This window comes from Pseudorasbora parva, chromosome 22 (assembly GCF_024679245.1).
Source record: "Pseudorasbora parva isolate DD20220531a chromosome 22, ASM2467924v1, whole genome shotgun sequence".
In the NCBI taxonomy this organism is placed as follows: Eukaryota; Metazoa; Chordata; class Actinopteri; order Cypriniformes; family Gobionidae; genus Pseudorasbora; species Pseudorasbora parva.
The window spans coordinates 41,271,758-41,293,833 of NC_090193.1; the positions used below are offsets into that span (position 1 = coordinate 41,271,758).

General features: G+C 43.2%; 1 protein-coding gene across 2 annotated transcripts in view; it reads left to right on the forward strand.

The window, feature by feature from the left end:
* Positions 1 to 22,076, forward strand: part of LOC137057900 (nidogen-1-like) — a 61,329-nt gene that overhangs the window by 31,656 nt on the left and 7,597 nt on the right. The window contains exons 3-15 of one of the 2 annotated variants that reach the window (XM_067431002.1): positions 418 to 717; positions 1,151 to 1,383; positions 2,194 to 2,495; positions 3,530 to 3,670; positions 3,759 to 4,010; positions 6,113 to 6,313; positions 6,662 to 6,895; positions 12,771 to 12,908; positions 14,468 to 14,596; positions 14,823 to 14,966; positions 16,124 to 16,249; positions 19,102 to 19,326; positions 20,082 to 20,254. In XM_067431002.1, coding sequence (XP_067287103.1) covers positions 418 to 717; positions 1,151 to 1,383; positions 2,194 to 2,495; positions 3,530 to 3,670; positions 3,759 to 4,010; positions 6,113 to 6,313; positions 6,662 to 6,895; positions 12,771 to 12,908; positions 14,468 to 14,596; positions 14,823 to 14,966; positions 16,124 to 16,249; positions 19,102 to 19,326; positions 20,082 to 20,254 — 2,598 coding nt within the window. The remainder of the gene's footprint in view (positions 1 to 417; positions 718 to 1,150; positions 1,384 to 2,193; positions 2,496 to 3,529; positions 3,671 to 3,758; positions 4,011 to 6,112; positions 6,314 to 6,661; positions 6,896 to 12,770; positions 12,909 to 14,467; positions 14,597 to 14,822; positions 14,967 to 16,123; positions 16,250 to 19,101; positions 19,327 to 20,081; positions 20,255 to 22,076) is intronic. The other variant, XM_067431003.1, reaches the window with a different exon arrangement.

Consider the following 22,076-nt stretch of genomic DNA (forward strand, 5'->3'; position numbering starts at 1 on the left):
GTGCTTAAAAATATGTTAGAAAACTTTCTTGAAATATGCAAAAATATGTAACTTTTTTCTTGCAAAATGCAAAAATATGTTTTTATTTTGTTTGCAATGCAAAAATATGCAATTTTATTTTCTCTGTGTGTGGTGTGTTCTGTATTCTGCTCACTAGATATGCACGATTTTTTTTTAACCTTTTTACCTCTCCTCAACAAGCCCAAATACTGTAAAACATTATGTTAGGCGATGTTCAGTTGATCAATACTAATAGTCGTCCTGTGCATTCAGTCAAATATAACAAAGGTTTGTTTGTCAGGATCATAAACTGACCAATTAATCTTGATTCATAACATTCCTTTCAAGTGTTCAGGATGTTGTTTACTTGTGGATCCAAATTAGTTTTTGACCTGTCCTGTTTTGTGCTTTGTGCAGGTCAACACCAATGGCTTCGTCTCTCTGGCTGTACCTGGTGATGAGTCTGAGTACCTGGGCAAGATGCCGGCCAGCTTTGGCATGATCGCAGCTTTCCTCGGAGATCTGGACACTACCGATGGGGCCGGGTATGTCTATTTCCGGCAGGATAAAAGCCCAGATGTGCTCCAGAGAGCCGCGGATCACATTAGCCAAGCGTTTCCTAATGACGACGGGATCGAGCCCACTCACGCCGTCATCGTCACCTGGGAGAATGTGGCGGCTCAAGGGCAACAAAGAGGAGACGGAATCGAGCTCATGGTACGTCCCTGAAATGTTTTGCAGTCCCAAGCATTAGTTAAAAGGTTAGTTCACCCAAAAATGAAAAGAATGTCCAGAAAAGAAGAAAATGTCCAGAAAGGGAATAAAAACATCATCACAGTAGTCCATATGAGACATCAGTGAGTTAATTAGAGTCTCTTGAAGCATCCAAAATACATTTGGGTCCAAAAATAACAAAAACTACGACTTTATTCAGCATTGGCTTCTCTTCCGCGTTTGTGTTCAATACTCAAATAAAGATTCAAACGGTTATGAATCAGCGTATTCAATCAATATGTAATCAATACACTGATTCCTAACCGTTTGAATGGGTGACCTAACCCTTTAAAAAGTCAGCTGACCAACATCCATAAGCTCAAGCCGCATTTATTTATAAAGTCTTCATAATTAATTTTATAAACTTCTCTTGCAGAGAAACACTTTCCAGCTGGTTGTAGCAAACATGGATTTGGCATCGTATGCCATCCTGCTGTATCCTGAGGAGCAGATGCAGTTCATCTCCACGCTCATAGAGGATGAAGACGTGCAGGTGGAGGTCGGGTTCAGCGAAGGCCTGGTCCAGGGCTGGTTCGGCTGGTCCAAAACTCAAGGAACTTATTACCGAATCACTGAGGACAGCGAGGAGTCGGTCAGAGCTCTCGCACTGTAAGACACTTTACTCATAGGGTTGTGTGTCTCATTAATCTTGTACACCGATCAGGCATAACATTATGATATATCACTGATGATCTCTTCATCACGGCTCCTGCTAGTGGGTGGGATATATTAGGCAGCAAGTGAACATTTCATACTCAGAGTTGATGTGTGTGAAGCAGGAGAAATGGGCAAGCGTAAGGATTTGAGCGAGTTTGGCCAGATTGTGACTGCTAGACGACTGGGTCAGAGCATCTCCAAAACTGCAGCTCTTGTGGGCTGTTCCCGGTCTGCAGTGGTCAGTATCTATCAAAAGTGCTCCAAGGAAGGACCAGTGGAGAACCGGCCACAGGGTCATGGGCGGCCAAGGCTCATTGATGACCGTGGGGAGCGAAGACTGGCCCGTGGGGTCCGATCAAAAGCACAAATGCTTCAGGAATGGTTTGAGGAGCACAACAACCAGTCTGAGGCGTCGACTTGCCTCCAGATTCCCCAGATCTCAATCCAATCGAGCATCTGTGGAATGAGCCGAACAAACAAGTCCGATCCACCTCGCAACTTACAGGACTTAAAACATCTGCTGCTAACATCTTGGTGCCAGATACCACAGCAAACCTTCAGGGGTCTAGAGGAGTCCATCAGAGATGGGTCAGCAAAAGGGGGACTAAAACAATATTAGGAAGATGGTTATAATGTATTCCTGATCGGTGTATATACACATTAATTTCTTTATGATTATATAATTAGTTGCATTTTATTTGTGCCAATTTTTGGGTCACATGCCACCAGTTAAGAACAGAAAGTGCATCTTCTTTTCCTCAGGGAGACGAACTCTGGCCGGCCTGGCGTTTGGGTCTTCGAGATCGGCACGTCTCCGCTGTTCACCTCCATCATGCCCGGAGAGGTCATGGAGGTCACGCCGGAGGGGATCGATGAGCCTGAGCCACCGGTCCTGCAGACGAGACTTCAGCCCTCCGAGGCTCCGTACGAGCCGCTCACGAGCCGCCCCGAGCTGCTCTCAGAGTCCTCCACCCCGGACGAGCTCCAGTACCGATACGTGCCGCCGCAGAACCCACAGAACCCACAGGTTCTCATCATCGATGAAGACGAGCTCAGCGTCAACGGTGAGAGGAAAGCTGTGACTATACTGAGTATAGGGCTGCACGATCACGGTTAAATTGATAATCACGATTATTAATAACGATCTAAAAGGGTAATGTAGTGATGGCCATTTTGCATGTTCTTCACCAACCTACACTTCACCCAAAAGGCCTGTAGGTGGCACACCGACTTCATTTAACCAACTATGATCATTTCGTTAGATGGTAAATCATACTAAACACAGGGTTTTAATGAACACTTGTAATCTGTATTCACATTAGATTTTTAAATCAACACAATTCGTTTGTAAATGAGACAAACCACAGATTCAGATTGCCCTGCAAATTTGTAAAGCAAAGAACGATGCTCCTTGATATATATATAAATATCCCTGGCTAGGGACATTGAAAACGCTTAACGTTGCTTAATGCACTAAGATAGTGATATTAAAAGACCAAACTCTAAACATAACTATAAACTATACTGTAACATTACAGTTTTCCCGATTGAATTGTCGCTGTTTGCAGAATAAATGCAGCTTTGCAACCTATAAGGCGGAGATCTGTGTTGCATTTGTTGACATTCATGGCTGAAGGTTTGATCATGGCAGATTTACTCACACAAATAGCACAAGTGGCTTGTGAAGAAACAAAAACTTTCATCGCTGTGGAGATCGCTAAACTCCAGCGTGTGTTCAGATCATCAGCGCTGCTTCCGCAGTTAGAGGAGCACGTGCACAGAGTTGCCAGATTGCACAGATTAAGTAAAACACAGGGAAGAACGCATATCCTTTTAAGAGAAAAGCTCTATTTGGGGGGTTTAGCTTTTTGTATCTGGCAACCACAAGCATGACTACTAGTGGAGGCTACCGACACAAGATAACGCAAACCCCAAAGACAAAACACGTTTTCAGGATAAATAACGAGCAGGCCGATTATTTGAAATCAATCGAGAGATGCAGATATCGTTATCGCGATTAAAGTACCATTAATCGTGCAGCCCTTACTGAGTACATCTTATGTTTCATACATTTTAATATATCTGTTTTTTTATACAGTGTTTTCTTATAACTACGAGACGTGCTCCAGCAACAAGCACAAGTGCTCCACTTTCGCTGAGTGCCGAGATTATTCAGACGGATACTGCTGTCACTGCATACCAGGCTATTATGGCAACGGCAAGGATTGCATTGCTGAAGGTGGGTCGTAATGTTGGAACGGATAACGATAAATCCCTAAATGTCATATTGGAGCAGTGCATGATGCCGCTGTTGCCCGAATCCACAGGCAAACCTCAGCGGATGAATGGGAAGCTGAACGGCAGACTCTTCATTGGGAATTCTCCGTCTCCTGTGGAGTTCTCCAACAATGACCTGCATTCGTATGTGGTGGCCAATGACGGCCGGGCCTACATCGCGGTCAGCAGCATCCCAGCCAATGTCGGAGCCTCATTACAGCCGCTTACGGCCCTCGGAGAGGCCATCGGATGGGCCTTCGCTCTGGAGCAGCCCAACTATCGCAACGGCTTCAGCCTCATTGGTAACACAGCACGAGAATTAGGGGTTTGTGTAGCGTTGAAACCATAGACTGTAAATAAATACGGCTGTAGTGTCCGTGACGTCACCCATAGGACTCCGATGAGCCGTTCTGAAACTTAAAGTAGGGCTGAGCTGGGCGTCGCCATCTTGCAAGAGAGTCATCGCGTGTCACTCCCGGATAACAGAAATGGGCAAAAGGCGGGATGTGGGCGGAGCTTAGGAGACGCAATGACTATAGACGGCGGATAAATGGCTATCCACCTGTCACTCAAAGTAGACACGCCCTTAATTATGCAGAACTTTAAGGCTTTATATAACGTAAACGAATGAGTTATAAAAACATTCACCCCCTCACAGTCGTAATGAAGGGCAAAATTAGCCGTATAGACCAAAACCACAATCTGTCTCAGACTGTAAACATGTTTTATTCTGCTGTAAAGTTGGGCATTTTAACATGAGCTCAATGAGATTCTGCTCCTTCTGGAGCCGCTCTAGTGGCCAGAGGAGGAACTGCAGTTTACATTACTACAGTATCGGCTTCTGGAGCCGCTCTAGTGGCCAGTGGAGGAACTGCAGTTCACATTACTACAGTATCGGCTTCTGGAGCCGCTCTAGTGGCCAGTGGAGGAACTGCAGTTTACATTACTTCAGTATCAGGTTCTGGAGCCGCTCTAGTGGCCAGTGGAGGAACTGCAGTTCACATTACTACAGTATCGGCTTCTGGAGCCGCTCTAGTGGCCAGTGGAGGAACTGCAGTTTACATTACTTCAGTATCGGCTTCTGGAGCCGCTCTAGTGGCCAGTGGAGGAACTGCAGTTCACATTACTTCAGTATCGGCTTCTGGAGCCGCTCTAGTGGCCAGTGGAGGAACTGCAGTTCACATTACTTCATTATCGGCTTCAGGAGAGATCGTGGGAGGAGCCGCTCGGTTGAAACCCTACTGTAAATGTTAAAGCTTTCATGGACTGGCTTTTTTAAAAAATATACTGTTGTCTGAGGTCAACTAATATAACTTATATATTATCTCTTTCCCCGCCAAACACAGAATTTTCTGTTATTTCTAAAAAAAAAGGCACCCAGTGCCAAAAACTGAACTTTCCGTGTTTTCACTGTCGGGCGCTAATGAGTCCTGAATCTCCTGATCAAACACGCGAAGAAGACGCAGACACAAGCGATCGTATTAAATCATATGCATATGTAAAATAACGTGCTCATCATCATTGAACATCATATAAATCAAAACTGCCTAATGTTAGTGAATGAAGTGTTGACCCAGAGCGAGCTCCAGGACTGAAGCATTAGAGGTGTAGATGGACTCGATCTCCTCCATCTGTGTTTGATAATCTCTGATGCTTTTAGAAACGCATGATTTACTCAGATTTTTGCTTTTTTTTAAACTAAACTTAATCATATTCAAGTGTTGATAAAAAAGGAATACACTAACTGAAAGGAATGTGTTTTTTTAAAGAAGAGGGTCAGCTCTTTATTTGGATGTATTGCATAATCAGATATTTATAAAACAAAATATTATATGAGCTATTTAATTTAGGTGAAAATGGTCAAAAACCCTGGCAGTGGGTTTTTTAAAAGGCTGAGGAAGAACCTTCCGGATTATATCAGATCGGCTCAGTCTGGAACCACTTTTAAATCTTCTCTTAAAACATACTTCTTTTCTTTAGCTTTTAATCCACTGTGATTTTATGTCATAAATGCTAGGCTATGTCTTTGTTTTTGCTGTGTTTTGTTTTTTAACTTGTGTATTGTTCAGCACTTCGGTCAGCCATGTTTGCTGTGTTTAAATGTGCTATATAAATAAACTAAACGTGAAACTTGAAAGAGTTAAAGACCAATGCTTGAACCCCAATAATTGCTGCTTGCGACTATATTTCTCTCTGTTTTTGTTTTTGTAAAGTATGACCCAAAAACTATACTATTATTATCCATATTATTATTGTTATTTTTCACTATTGTGCCTCATGGAATGTCCTGCTTTCATCCGTCTCGTCTCTCTGTGTGATGTGAAGTTCTGAAGCGCTTCCTGTGAGATTGAGCTGAAGTGGAAACACATGCTCAGGGTCAGTCTTCTTCTCTTCGTGTCCACAGGAGGGGTCTTCACACGCCAGGCTGAGGTCACCTTTCTGCCCGGCAACGAGAGGCTGACCATCAGGCAGGAGTTTGGTGGCATCGATGAGCACGATCATCTGGTGGTCAGCACCCATCTGGACGGCAGGATCCCTGAGGTGCCAAAAGAAGCCACGGTCCAGATCCCACCGTACAACGAGATATACCAATATTCCAGCAACTGTGAGTGCCTTTCTCTGCAGTCAGAAATATCATCCCTTCACACTCATAAAGGAAGTGTTTACCAGTAACAAACTCTGAGTTCTCCTTGGCGAGATGTGTGTGAAGGATTTTGCTTTAAAGGGTTAGTTCACCCAAAAATGAAAATTCTGTCAATAATTACTTACCCTCATGTCATTGGCCAGCCGTCAGACCTCCGTTCATCTTCACACACAGATGAAGATATTAGTGTTGAAATCCGATGGCTCAGAAAGGCCTTCATTGACACCAATGTCAGATGAGCGGAGGCCTGACGGCTGGAATAAGTGTAATAATTGACAGAAGAGTGAGGTTATTGTCTCTTGTTGTCAGTGATCACGTCGTCCTCGCGGCGGGACTACACCGTTAGCATGCCTGATGGCAGCATCAGCACACACAGCTACCTGTGGACGCAGAGCATCCGCTTCCAGAGCTGTCCACATGAGGAGCTCACACACTCCACACCGGCCAGCCAGCAGCTCAGCGTCGACCAGATCTTCGTCATGTACGACTCCAGCAACCAGCTGATCCGCTTCGCCATGAGCAACAAGATCGGCTCCATCCACAGTGAGGAAACTTGCACTCTCAAAATAGAATTAAAGCAGACATGTGAAAATTCACAGGCTAGTGCTAAAACAACTCAACACTGGCTTAACTCAACACTAACTCAACACTGGCTTAACCCAACACTAACTCAACACTGGTTTAACCCAACACTAACTCAACACTAACTCAACACTGGCTTAACCCAACAATAACTCAACACTGGTTTAACCCAACAATAACTCAACACTGTCTTAACTCAACACTAACTCAACACTGGCTTAACTCAACAATAACTCAACACTAACTCAACACTGGCTTAACCCAACAATAACTCAACACTGGCTTAACTCAACAATAACTCAACACTGGCTTAACTCAACAATAACTCAACACTGTCTTAACCCAACACTAACTCAACACTGGTTTAACCCAACACTAACTCAACACTAACTCAACACTGGCTTAACCCAACAATAACTCAACACTGGTTTAACCCAACAATAACTCAACACTGTCTTAACTCAACACTAACTCAACACTGGCTTAACTCAACAATAACTCAACACTAACTCAACACTGGCTTAACCCAACAATAACTCAACACTGGCTTAACTCAACAATAACTCAACACTAACTCAACACTGGCTTAACCCAACAATAACTCAACACTGGCTTAACCCAACAATAACTCAACACTGGCTTAACCCAACAATAACTCAACACTGGCTTAACTCAACACTAACTCAACACTGGCTTAACCCAACAATAACTCAACACTGGCTTAACCCAACAATAACTCAACACTGGCTTAACTCAACAATAATTCAACACTGTCTTAACTCAACACTAACTCAACACTGGCTTAACCCAACAATAACTCAACACTGTCTTAACTCAACACTAACTCAACACTGGCTTAACCCAACAATAACTCAACACTAACTCAACACTGGCTTAATTCAACACTAACTCAACACTGGCTTAACTCAACAATAACTCAACACTAACTCAACACTGGCTTAACTCAACACTAACTCAACACTGGCTTAACCCAACAATAACTCAACACTGGCTTAACCCAACACTAACTCAACACTGTCTTAACTCAACACTGTCTTAACTCAACACTGGCTTAACTCAAAACTGGCTTAACTCAACACTGGCTTAACTCAACAATAACTCAACACTGGCTTAACTCAACACTGGCTTAACTCAACACTAACTCAACACTGGCTTAACTCAACACTGGCTTAACTCAACACTGGCTTAACTCAACACTAACTCAACACTGGCTTAACTCAACACTAACTTAACTCAACACTGGCTTAACTCAACACTGGCTTAACTCAACACTAACTCAACACTGGCTTAACTCAACACTGGCTTAACTCAACACTGGCTTAACTCAACACTAACTCAACACTGGCTTAACTCAACACTGGCTTAACTCAACAATAACTGAACACTGGCTTAACCCAACAATAACTCAACACTGGCTTAACTCAACACTGGTTTAACTCCTACACACTGGCTTAACTCAACAATAACTCAACACTGGCTTAATTCAACACTAACTCAACACTGGCTTAACCCAACAATAACTCAACACTGGCTTAACCCAATAATAACTCAACACTGGCTTAACCCAACAATAACTCAACACTGGTTTAACTCAACACTCGCTTAATTCAACACTAACTCAACACTCGCTTAATTCAACACTAACTCAACACTGTCTTAACTCAACGCTAACTCAACATCGGCTTAATTCAACACTAACTCAACACTGGCTTAACCCAACAATAACTCAACAATGGCTTAACTCAACTATAACTCAACACTGGCTTAACCCAACAATAACTCAACACTGTCTTCACTCAACAGTAAGTCTACACTGGCTTAACTCAACACTAACTCAACACTGGCTTAATTCAACACTAGCTCAACACTGGCTTAATTCAACACTAACTCAACACTGGCTTAACCCAACAATAACTCAACACTGTCTTAACTCAACACTAACTCAACACTGTCTTAACTCAACACTAACTCAACACTGGCTTAACTCAACTATAACTCAACACTGGCTTAACCCAACAATAACTCAACACTGGCTTAACCCAACACTAACTCAACACTGGCTTAACTCAACACTAACTCAACACTGGCTTAATTCAACACTAACTCAACACTGGCTTAACCCAACACTAACTCAACACTGGCTTAACTCAACAGTAACTCAACACTAGCTTCACCCAACAGTAACTCAACACTGGCTTCACCCAACAGTAACTCAACACTAGCTTCACCCAACAGTAACTCAACACTAGCTTCACCCAACAGTAACTCAACAATGGCTTAATTAAACACTAGCTTAACTCAACAATAAGACTGAGTTAAGATACATTTTATTTTTCAGGATTCTTTGATGAATATAAAGTTCAAAAGAACAGCATTTATTTGAAATATAATCTTTTGTAACATTATAAATGTCACTTTTTAATGCGTCCTTGATACATTTTTGTGTTGTATTAAAAAAAAACCCATCTTACTGAGCCCAAACATTTGACCACAAGTGTATCTTGTTTACTACTCTGTGTGACTCAGCAGTGTAAACAGCAGTGCAGCTGTGAGTGAAGTTCATATGTGTGATTTAACTCAGTCTCCCGCTGAGGTTTGTGTGTTCTGGGTTAAAGCGTGGTTCCTGTAAGCGGACCCGAGTTAAACCACAGCTCTAGAGCCCAGACATTTGTCGGCAGATCCGTGTGTCCAGTGACGGGTCTGTATTTCAGAAGAAACGTCCAGTGTCAGGTTGCTTATTTTAGGTTAAGTTTTAAGCTCTGACAGACCCAAATGTTTATTTATATAGTGCTTATTATAACGATTCAAATCAGCTTTACATAAAATCCTGATGTTAATGTTTATAATATCTTGATATATTCATATCCTCACTTACTCAACACTGGCTTAACTCAAATCTGGCTTAACTCCTCAACACTAACTCAACACTGGCTTAACTCCTCAACACTGGCTTAACTCCTCAACACTGGCTTTACTTCTCAACACTGGCTTAACTCAACTCTGGCTTAACTCCTCTACACTAACTCAACACTGGCTTAACTCCTCTACACTAACTCAACACTGGCTTAACTCCTCTACACTAACTCAACTCTGGCTTAACTCCTCTACACTAACTCAACACTGGCTTAACTCCTCAACACTGGCTTAACTCCTCAACACTGGCTTAACTCAACACTGGCTTAACTCCTCTACACTAACTCAACTCTGGCTTAACTCCTCTACACTAACTCAACACTGGCTTAACTCCTCAACACTGGCTTAACTCCTCAACACTGGCTTAACTCAACACTGGCTTAACTCCTCTACACTAACTCAACTCTGGCTTAACTCCTCTACACTAACTCAACACTGGCTTAACTCCTCAACACTGGCTTAACTCCTCAACACTGGCTTAACTCAACACTGGCTTAACTCAACTCTGGCTTAACTCCTCTACACTAACTCAACACTGGCTTAACTCAACACTGGCTTAACTTTTCAACACTGGCTTAACTCAACACTGGCTTAACTCCTCAACACTGGCTTAACTCCTCAACACTGGCTTAACTCAACACTGGCTTAACTCAACTCTGGCTTAACTCCTCAACACTGGCTTAACTCGACACTGGCTTAACTCGACACTGGCTTAACTCAACTCTGGCTTAACTCCTCTACACTAACTCAACACTGGCTTAACTCAACACTGGCTTAACTCAACTCTGGCTTAACTCCTCTACACTAACTCAACACTGGCTTAACTCAACACTGGCTTAACTCACCACTGGCTTAACTCCTCAACACTGGCTTAACTCCTCAACACTGGCTTAACTCCTCCACTCTGGCTTAACTCCTCAACTCTGGCTTAACTCAACACTGGCTTAACTCAACACTGGCTTAACTCAACTCTGGCTTAACTCCTCTACACTAACTCAACACTGGTTTAACTCAACACTAGCTTAACTCAACACTGGCTTAACTCAACTCTGGCTTAACTCCTCTACACTAACTCAACACTGGTTTAACTCAACACTGTCTTAACTCCTCAACTCTGTCTTAACTCAACCCTGGCTTAACTCAACACTGGCTTAAATCAACACTGGCTTAACTCAACACTGGCTTGACTCAACACTGGCTTAACTCAACACTGGCTTGACTCAACACTGGCTAAACTCAGCACTGGCTTAACTCCTCAACACTGGCTTAACTCCTCTACACTAACTCAACACTGGCTTAACTCAACTCTGGCTTAACTCCTCTACACTAACTCAACACTGGCTTAACTCCTCAACACTAACTCAACTCTGGCTTAACTCCTCTACACTAACTCAACACTGGCTTAACTCAACTCTGGCTTAACTCCTCTACACTAACTCAACACTGGCTTAACTCAACACTGGCTTAACTCCTCAACACTAACTCAACACTGGCTTAACTCCTCAACACTGGCTTAACTCAACTCTGGCTTAACTCCTCTACACTAACTCAACACTGGCTTAACTCCTCAACTCTGGCTTAACTCCTCTACACTAACTCAACACTGGCTTAACTCAACTCTGGCTTAACTCAACACTGGCTTAACTCCTCTACACTGGCTTAACTCCTCTACACTGGCTTAACTCCTCTATACTGGCTTAACTGCTCAACACTAACTCAACACTGGCTTAACTCAACACTGGCTTAACTCCTCAAGACTAACTCAACACTGGCTTAACTCCTCAACACTAACTCAACACTGGTTTAACTCCTCAACACTAACTCAACACTGGTTTAACTCCTCAACACTAACTCAACACTGGCTTAACTCAACACTGGCTTAACTCCTCAACACTAACTCAACACTGGCTTAACTCAACACTGGTTTATTTCCTCAACACTAACTCAACACTGGCTTAACTCCTCAACACTAACTCAACACTGGCTTAACTCCTCAACACTAACTCAACACTGGCTTAACTCCTCAACACTAACTCAACACTGGCTCAACACTGGCTTAACTCCTCAACACTAACTCAACACTGGTTTAACTCAACACTGGCTTAACTCAACACTGGCTTAACTCCTCAACACTAACTCAACACTGGCTTAACTCAACACTGGCTTAACTCCTCAACACTAACTCAACACTGGCTTAACTCCTCAACACTAACTCAACACTGGTTTAACTCAACACTGGTTTAACTCAACACTGGCTTAACTCCTCAACACTAACTCAACACTGGCTTAACTCCTCAACACTAACTCAACACTGGTTTAACTCAACACTGGCTTAACTCAACACTGGCTTAACTCCTCAACACTAACTCAACACTGGTTTAACTCAACACTGGCTTAACTCAACACTGGCTTTACTCCTCAACACTAACTCAACACTGGCTTAACTCCTCAACACTAACTCAACACTGGTTTAACTCAACACTGGTTTAACTCAACACTGGCTTAACTCCTCAACACTAACTCAACACTGGCTTAACTCCTCAACACTAACTCAACACTGGCTTAACTCCTCAACACTAACTAAACTCTGGCTTAACGTAAGCGGATACATTTTGACGTATTTATAGTACCTGTAGGTTATAGTTATTAATTCATTATGTGGTGCTCTTGTAGCCTTATTAGTATTTGCTGACGCTTCACCGCCAAAGTTACATGATGTATATAAATTAGAGGGTTAAAAAAAGACAGTAGTACTTTGGTCAGTTTTCATGAATAAATTAAAGAGTTTTATGATTCAGAAGAGAGTTCGGCTCTGTGGTTGCGCTGCAGCTTTTGATGTGGTTTATTATTTATATGCATTGTGGTTTGTAAGTGAACGCAGATGCTCTGCATGTGTTTTCAGGTGGAATCCCAGAGCAAAACCCCTGTTTTACAGGCAGACACGGCTGTGACACCAACGCCGTCTGCCATCCAGCTCAAGGCAAAGTCTTCACCTGCGAATGCGCCACGGGATTCACTGGAGACGGACGGGTTTGTTACGGTAACCACTCGATCCTTCGCACATTAATATGTGTATCTTCTGTATGTTTGTGTTATTAACAGAAACAGTTCAGACATCTGCGTTGAGTTACGGAAGATCCCTCGTTACTCTCAGCTCTGATAAATCTAGTTGGAGAAATTGTATTATAATTGAATTTGACTTCAAAGAAGTTGCTGGTCACAGACGAGACGAGGATCCAATGCAAACACGCAGCGGAAGAGCCTGTATATACAGAGTAAAATCATGGCCTCGGGGTTTAGTGTAAAGATCTAAATCTACCGCCTTTCATTTAAAAACCGCCACATATATCAGAGAATACACAAACAGTGATTTAGTGAAGTTAACATCAAATCTACATTAACTTTATTAAGAGGTGAATGTCACCAAACATTCCAGAACATGTTCACGTCATATTTCAATCTAAAATACAAAACAAAAAGAGGAAGAAAAATATTTAGCCTATAAAATGTTACATATAATATATCAATTATAATTGTATTTATAATGTTATATAGAATAAAAACATTTCTTAATTAATTATAATGTATATTATACAATGCAAATTGTGGGATGCAGTGGAGTAAAGCAGCCGCCACTGGACTCTAGAGCAGTGAGACGTGTTCTCTGAGCGACCAATCACGCTTCAGTCTGACAATCCCATGGACAAGTCTGGGTTTGGCCGTCGCCAGGAGAACGGGACTCGCCTGACTGCATTGTGCCAAGTGTAAAGTTTGGTGGTGGGGGTGGGGTTGTTTTTCAGGGCTTGGCCCCTTAGTTCCATTGAAAGGAACTCTTAATGCTTCACCAAGACATTTTGGACAATTTCACGCTCCTGACTTTGTGGGATCAGTTTGTGGACGGCCCCTTCCTGTCCCAGCATGACTGCGCTCCAGTGCACAAAGCGTCGCTCCATAAAGACATGGATGAGGAGTTTGGTGTGGAGGAACTGGACTGGCCTGCACAGAGTCCTGAGCTCAACCCGATAGAACAGCTTTGGGATGAATTAGAGCGGAGACTGAGAGCCAGGCCTTCTCGTCCAACATCAGTGCCTGACCTCACAAATGAGCTTCTAGAAGAATGGGCAAAAATCCCCATAAACACACTCCTAAACCTTGAGGAAAGCCTTCCCAGAAGAGCTGGAGCTGTTAGAGAGGGTGGGCCGACTCCAGACTAAACCCCACGGGTTAACAATGGGAAGCTCATGAGTGTGTGATTTTGTGTGATGTCAGATTGTGTGTATAAGGATTGCTCGTTCCGTCCCTGAGTGGTTTCACTATAAATCGTTGTGTTGTGTTGTCTTGTGTTGTGGTGTGTTGTGTTGTGTTGTCTTGTGTTGTGTTGTCTTGTGTTGTGGTGTGTTGTGTTGTGTTGTCTTGTGTTGTGTTGTGTTGTGTTGTGTTGTGTTGTGTTGTGTTGTGTTGTGTTGTGTTGTGTTGTCTTGTGTTGTGTTGTGTTGTGTTGTGTTGTCTTGTGTTGTGTTGTCTTGTGTTGTGGTGTGTTGTGGTGTGTTGTCTTGTGTTGTGTTGTGTTGTCTTGTGTTGTGGTGTGTTGTTGCTCAGATCTTGACGAGTGTTCAGAAAGCGCTGAGATCTGCGGCTCTTACAGCATCTGCATCAACCAGCCCGGAAGCTTCCGCTGCGAGTGTGTGGACGGCTTTCAGTTCGCCAGCGACGGACGGACCTGTGTGGGTGAGAAACACTCCTGAGTGTGTGTGTGTGTGTGTGTGTGTGTGTCTCTTTGAGCGGCTCGTGTGTTTGTGTGTGTGTCTGGACGGCTTTCAGTTTGCCAGCGGACGGATGGACTTGCGTCGGTAAGAAACACTCCTGTGATGAACCGCGTCTGAGCGGCTTGTGTGTCTGAGCAGCTCGTGACTGTGTGTGTGTGTGTGTGATCGTCTGTCGTGTGTGTGTGCAGAATTGGAGCGTCCCGTGGATCACTGTCAGAGAGGAACGCACGACTGCGACGCTCCTGAACGCTCCCGATGCAGTTACAGCGGAGACTCGACCTACATCTGCTCCTGTCTGCCGGGCTTCAGCGGAGACGGACGCGTCTGTCACGGTAATACACACACACACACACACACACACACACACACACACACACACACACACACACACACACACACACACACACACACACACACACACACACACACACACTGGTCCGGGAGCACATGGATGTAGGATGGACAGATGTAACTCTGCTCCAGGATTATTCTAGCCTGACCCACATCAAGATGTTTGGTCTGGAAACTCTCCATTGACAGAAGCAGAGCTCGCTGACAGATTAAACATTCGCCGTATCCGGTCGGCTAAACTCTGAACACATCTTCCCTTCTTCAGAATGACTTCAGTGCCGCTCTTTGTTCTTTTCTCAGAGAAAAGCTTAACTCAAGTCTTCCAGAGTCGCAGCTAAAGCTGATTCGACAGACCGCCGTTCGCCAGCTTCTGTGTTTACTAGAAGCACGCAAACGCAACTCGGCCGTCGTCATTATGGCCCCGCCCACCGACTCTATACACGATGTGATTGGCCCGGCAAGAGTTTGGCGTTTACAGCTCAGACGTGTATTGAGAGTTGCTAGACGACACACGCGGCATATTAGATTTGCTGCCGCTAGGCTGCGTCTAGATTTCTAGGCTAGGATGATTCTGCTGTGTCAGTCTCTTTCCATTAGGAAGTGTAAACACTCAGAACTCCTCCTGTGAAACATTCCCAGGTCTGACTATCATAGCTTTAACAAAGGCTTCTCCAGTAATGTATGGATCGGGTCTCAGAGCAGAGAGACAGGAAATGCTCAGACCCACACTGCACAGCTGTGAGCTGGTCATTCATCTCTCCTCTCGTGTGTGTGTGTGTGTGTGTGTGTGTGTGTGTGTGTGTGTGTGTGTGTGTGTGTGTGTGTGTGTGTGTGTGTGTGTGTGTGTGCTGCACACATGTGTCTGAGCTGTGCCGGACAGTCACGCCTCTTTAACACACAGCAGATGTGCATTCCTTCATATAGAGTCCTGCATCTGATTCTGTACATCCCCTCTCTCTCTCTCTCTCTCTCTCTCTCTCTCTCTCTCTCTCTCTCTCTCTCTCTCTCTCTCTCTCTCTCCCTCTCTCTCTCTCTCTCTCTCCCTCTCTCTCTCTCTCTCTCCCCCTCTCTCTCTCTCTCTCTCTCTCTCTCCCTCTCTCTCTCTCTCTCTCCCTCTCTCTCTCTCTCTCATATGCAGATGTTGATGAGTGCCAGCCGGGCCGTTGCCATAGTGACGCCGTCTGCTTCAACACCCAGGGTTCTTTCACCTGTCAGTGTCGGCCAGGTTTCCATGGCGACGGCTTCAGCTGCACACCTGGATCAGGTATGATGATGGAAACTTTGTTCGCTTTATTAGTTTACAGAATTAACCAGAATATTCCGCAGGTTGCTATCATTAAAGGCACAATACGTAAGATATTAGGATTAAAATATTCAAACGCCACAACAGTGTTATATATGTTGTAGGCCAGTGTACATTATCCCAAATGTTTCCAAGAATGTTTAAATCCAGCAAAATCTGTGATTTTAACCAGGATATGGCCTGTGTGTGTGAGTGTGTTGTGTTCTGCTAATTTGAGGCCAGAGTCGTGTCTTTGACGCCGTGATAATTACAGCCCAACACATTCTGGAGTGTTCTCGTCTGTCTCAGTCCTCCAGTGCTCATCTGTCTTCATCAACATGACTGCGCGTGTGTGAGAGAGAGACTGTGTGTGCGTGTGCGTGTGCGTGTGTGTGTGTGTGTGTGTGTGAGAGAGAGAGAGAGAGAGAGAGAGAGAGAGAGAGAGATAGTGTGTGTGTGTGTGTGTGTGTGTGTGTGTGTGTGTGATGGGTAGGTTTAGGGGCAGTGTAAGGGGATAGAAAATACGGTTTGTACAGTATAAAAACCATTACACCTATGGAATGTCCCCATATGTCACAAAAACAAACAAAAGTGTGTGTGTGTGTGTGTGTGTGTGTGTGTGTTTATGCACGGCTGGGAAGCGGCGATCACATGATCATCTGGTCCAGATGTCACCGCAATGTCTCCAGATCCACTTCCTAAAGGCCCCGGGCCCCGAAACCCAGACATACAGAACCTGTGTTCCGTCTCGGACAGAACCAGAGAGCTGTGTGTGTGTGTGTGTGTGTGTTTCAGTAAATGTTGTCACATGATGAGAAGATTAGTGTGTGTTTTTATTGCAATACTTTTTCTTTATTTTACTTAAAAGACTTGAAACACCTAACTTAGACTTAGAACTTTACTTAAAAAAACCTTGTACACATTCCTTGTTTATAATATAAAATACATAAATAAATACAAATATATATATACAGTGAGGAAAATAAGTATTTGAACACTCTGCTAATTGTCATCGTAGGTGCATGTCCACTGAGAGAGACATAATCTAAAAAAAATCCAGAAATCACAATATACTATTTATTTGTATGATGCAACTGCAAGTAAGTATTTGAACACCTGTCTATCCGCTATAATTCTGCCCCTCAGAGACCTGTTAGTCTGCCTTTAAAATGTCCACCTCCACTCCATTTATTATCCTACATTAGATGCTCCTGTTTGAGGTCGTTAGCTGATAAAGACACCTGTCCACCTCATACAGTCAGCAAGAGTCCAACTACTAACATGGCCAAGACCAAAGAACTGTCCAAAGACACGAGAGACACAATCACACACCTCCACACGGCTGGAGAGGGCTCCGGGGAAATGGCCAAGCAGCTCGGTGAAAAGAGGTCCACTGCTGGAGCAATCATTAGAAAATGGAAGAAGCTAAACATGACTGTCAGTCTCCCTCAGACTGGGGCTCCATGCCAGATCTCACCTCGTGGGTCTCAATGATCCTAAGGTGAGAAATCAGCCCAGAACTACACGGAGGAGCTGGCCAATCACCTGAGAAGAGCTGGGACCACCGTTTCCAAGGTTACTGTTGGTAATACACTAAGACGTCATGGTTTGAAATCATGCATGGCACAGAAGGTTCCCCTGCTTAAACCAGCACATGTCCAGGCCCGTCTGAAGTTTGCCAATGACCATTTGGATGATCCAGAGGAGTCATGGGAGAAAGTCATGTGGTCAGATGAAACCAAAATAGAACTTTTTGGTCATAATTCCACTAAACGTGTTTGGAGAAAGAAGAACGATGAGTACCATCCCAAGAACACCATCCCTACTGTGAAGCATGGGGGTGGCAGCATCATGCTGTGGGGGAGTTTTTCTGCACATGGGACAGGGCGACTGCACTGTATTAAGGAGAGGATGACCGGGGCCATGTGTTGCGAGATTTTGGGGAACAACCTCCTTCCCTCAGTTAGAGCGTTGAAGATGGGTCGAGGCTGGGTCTTCCAACATGACAATGACCCGAAGCACAGCCAGGATAACCAAGTAGTGGCTCTGTCAGAAGCATATCAAGGTTCTGGCGTGGCCTAGCCGGTCTCCAGACCTAAACCCAATAGAGGATCTTTGGAGGAGCTCAAACTCTGTGTTTCTCAGCGACAGGCCAGAAACCTGACGGATCTAGAGGAGATCTGTGTGGAGGAGTGGGCCAGAATCCCTCCTGCAGTGCAAACCTGCTGAAGAACTACAGCACACGCTTGACCTCTGGAAACGCAAACAAAGGCTACTGGACCAATTTCAGACCCTCCATGATTTCTAAGTGGGAGATCTTGGAAAATAGCAGGGTGTTCAAATACTTATTTTCTTCACTATAAAGATTTACAGTGGCAGCTCAGAGATGTACAGTAGCAGTTAAGTATGAAATTGGATTCATAAATGTAAAATTAAAACTACATAGTCTTCAATATAAAATATTCATTGATTAAAAGCTACTGTATTATTTTTTTTAATTATTATTCAAGAGCAGTGAGTGATTTTCTCTTTGTCTTTTGTTGTTTTATGAACATAATTTTAGAGGTGAACTGTCCCTTTAAGGACACCGCCTAACTTTAGTGCATATGATTGGAGATTTGCTCATATCAGCGCGTAGACTCACAGGCACACTCAAACAGAGCCGAAATAAACTGAGAGGAATATTTAAAATAGAAGGAAATGGAAATAATTAATTAAATGCAAAACACAATTCACAAGCCCGTATTGAACCGTGAATGCCGTACCGAACGGTTCAATGTTATATTGAGAATTGTGGCATCCCTAATGTGTGTGTGTGTGTGTGTGTGTTTCAGACGGCGAGATGACGGTGTGTGAGCGCCACAGAGCATCAGTCTTGGCTTCGGTCTCGTCCTCCTTCCGTCCGCGTCCAGCTTTGGGTCAGTTTGTGCCGTCCTGCGATGGCTATGGCGAATACGAGCCGCTTCAGTGTCACTCCGGCCTCGACCAATGCTGGTGTGTGGACGCGGCGGGACGCGAGATCCCCGGATCCAGAGCACAGCCAGGACACACACCCACGTGTAAGAACACACACATCACACACTCACACACACCCACGTGTAAGAACACACACATCACACACCCACACACACCCACGTGTAAGAACACACACATCACACACTCACACACACCCACGTGTAAGAACACACACATCACACACTCACACACACCCACGTGTAAGAACACACACATCACACACTCATCAATATTTAATAATTCCTGTTTTTTATCCTTCATAGTGTGAGTTTTGGTGAATTACATTGAATTCAATCAGACTCAGTTTAACACACACACTGCAAAAAATGCTCTTCTGACTCAGTCATTCTGTCTCGTTTCCAGTCTAAATATCCAACAATTCTTAAATCAAGATGCATTTACTAGATCAGTAAAACCACATAAGATATTTTTCCTTGTTTTCTTTTAAATAAAATCAAAATGAAACAACTTAAAAACAGGTTAAATGATCTGCCAATGGGGTGTGAAAGATAATCTTATTTCTGATTGTAATCTTGTTTCTTGTTTCCGAACAGAAATAAGATTATTTTTCTCACCCCATTGGCAGATCATTTTGCTTGTTTTAAGCAAAAACTCACTTCATTTAGATTTTTTTCCCCAGAAAACAAGAAAAAATATCTTATGCCATTTTTCTTCTCTAGTAAATGCATCTGGATTTAAGAATTTTTTGATATTTTGACAGGAAACGACAAAAATACTAAATAAGAAGAGCATTTTATTGCCGTGTACCCACATATTAAGCCCCTCCCTCTCCCCATAGGCATTGATCACAATGTGGCTCCGCCCCTCATTGGCCCCACCCCCAGGTCTGACATCATCGCTCCGCCTCCCGGAGCAAACATCTTATTCGCCCAGAGCGGCAGGATTGAGCTGCTCCCATTGGACGGGGGTCACATGAGCAGAGACGAGGCCAGGACGCTGCTGCACGTGCCCGTGAGTCCACACATAATAAAATATAATAAAGCTAACTTTAACGAAACAAATGAACACTAATTAAGCCTCTGTCGAGTCTGGAAGAGCTCCTGGCTGGCTTTGATGGACACACGTCACAGTTTTTTTTTAGCCAGAAGTCTTAGAAACGGCCGTGGTGGAGGGGCTCAGTAGCGCCACCTTTAGACAAAAATGGGGGGGTTTGTTTTACTTACAGTCACCAAACTCACAATATATATTGTTCTCATCGAGCTGGACAACTTTCTAATTTACACTCATTAGCTCCGACCAACAGGAAGTCCGATATTTTGGTTTGATTCATGCTGAGGTAACGCGATGACTAACAGACAGCAGATAAATGGCTATCCCCCTGTCACTCAAACTGGCCACGCCCTTACTTATGCAGAACTTTAAGGCTTTATATAATGTAATCAAATGAATATTTAAAAAAAAAATCAGGCTCTGAATTGTGAATTTTTAAAAAATATGAATTCTCTGAATTTTAAACTACTACTCTTAAGTGTTTTATTTAATTCACACCAAACTTTTTCAACATGATGACAGTATAATAAATATGCTAAATTGTGTATTAATATTGTATATCAACCTTTCCATAGCAACCGATTAAAATAATAATGCTATCCAGACGATTTTATCTTTTTACCTTTACCCAGTTTAAGTGCATATTACTCGTCGTGCACAGTTGCCCTAAAGCCACAGGCTTGGGCCCGTCATCACTGCTTGCAGCTATATTTATTATTATTATTATTACTATTCTAACATTTTATAAATATTTTAAAGTCATCAAAACTCACTTGTGTCATTAAAACCACTTACTTTGTGACCAAAAATGTGTAAAATAACTCTAAATGATTGTGCATGACATTCTTTTCACTATAAGGAAACCAGTTTGTGTAGATATGTGGTACAATTTCCCTTGTGTAGCTCGTCCTACTGTTCTAAGTTATACATTTTGTATTTTTCTTATTCTTTTTATACTTGTGTGAGTGCCTTCATGTGATTTAGTCAGCTTGTGAAATTACTTTTATGCACCATTTTGCCAAAACAATTATGTAAATAAATAAATACTATTATAAATAAAATAGGACTGATTGTAGGCCTACATAAGGGACATAAGACAATAAAAAAATTAGAGGGTCGCTCTTATTTTTTTTTTTGAAAAACCACTGCCTTAAAATGCATGTGTGTGTGTGTATGTGTGTGTGTGTGTGTGTGTGTGTGTGTGTGTGTGCATTCCCCCAGACCCCCTACCAATATTACTTTTGTGCCCTATGTATTTACAAAATCCTATAGATACGGCCCTGCAGCAGGATTTACCCCAAATCGTTTTTATGGTGGGGACGCCCATAGCACTTGATTCAGTCGAGCACTGCACTAGACACATAAAGTAGAACTCGTCCGCTGACCATAAAGCAAAACTTACACTAACATTACACACACGATATCAACGCATGTGGCATCTACTGAAAACACAGATTTCACATGAAGAGCCTTTGACAGACAGAAGTGTGTAGTGTTGAAGATGTTGAAAAGTGTCTTACTTTATTCTTGTTTAAAGACCAAACTCACTCATTTTGATACATTTGTCAGAAAATGTAAGCCAGAGCCAGATTTCCTCAATTAAATGCGCAAAACAGCTCAAAACAGGCTTTGTGTGTGTGGTGAATAATGGTAAACACCAGTAAAGTCACAGCAGACTCCAGTAAATCATGATTTCAACACTATCCTCACAGTAATTCAGCATCTGACAGAGAAATGGTCAGATCGCCGCAGGAATAACTGTGGTCTGACCGCTTCAGCGATC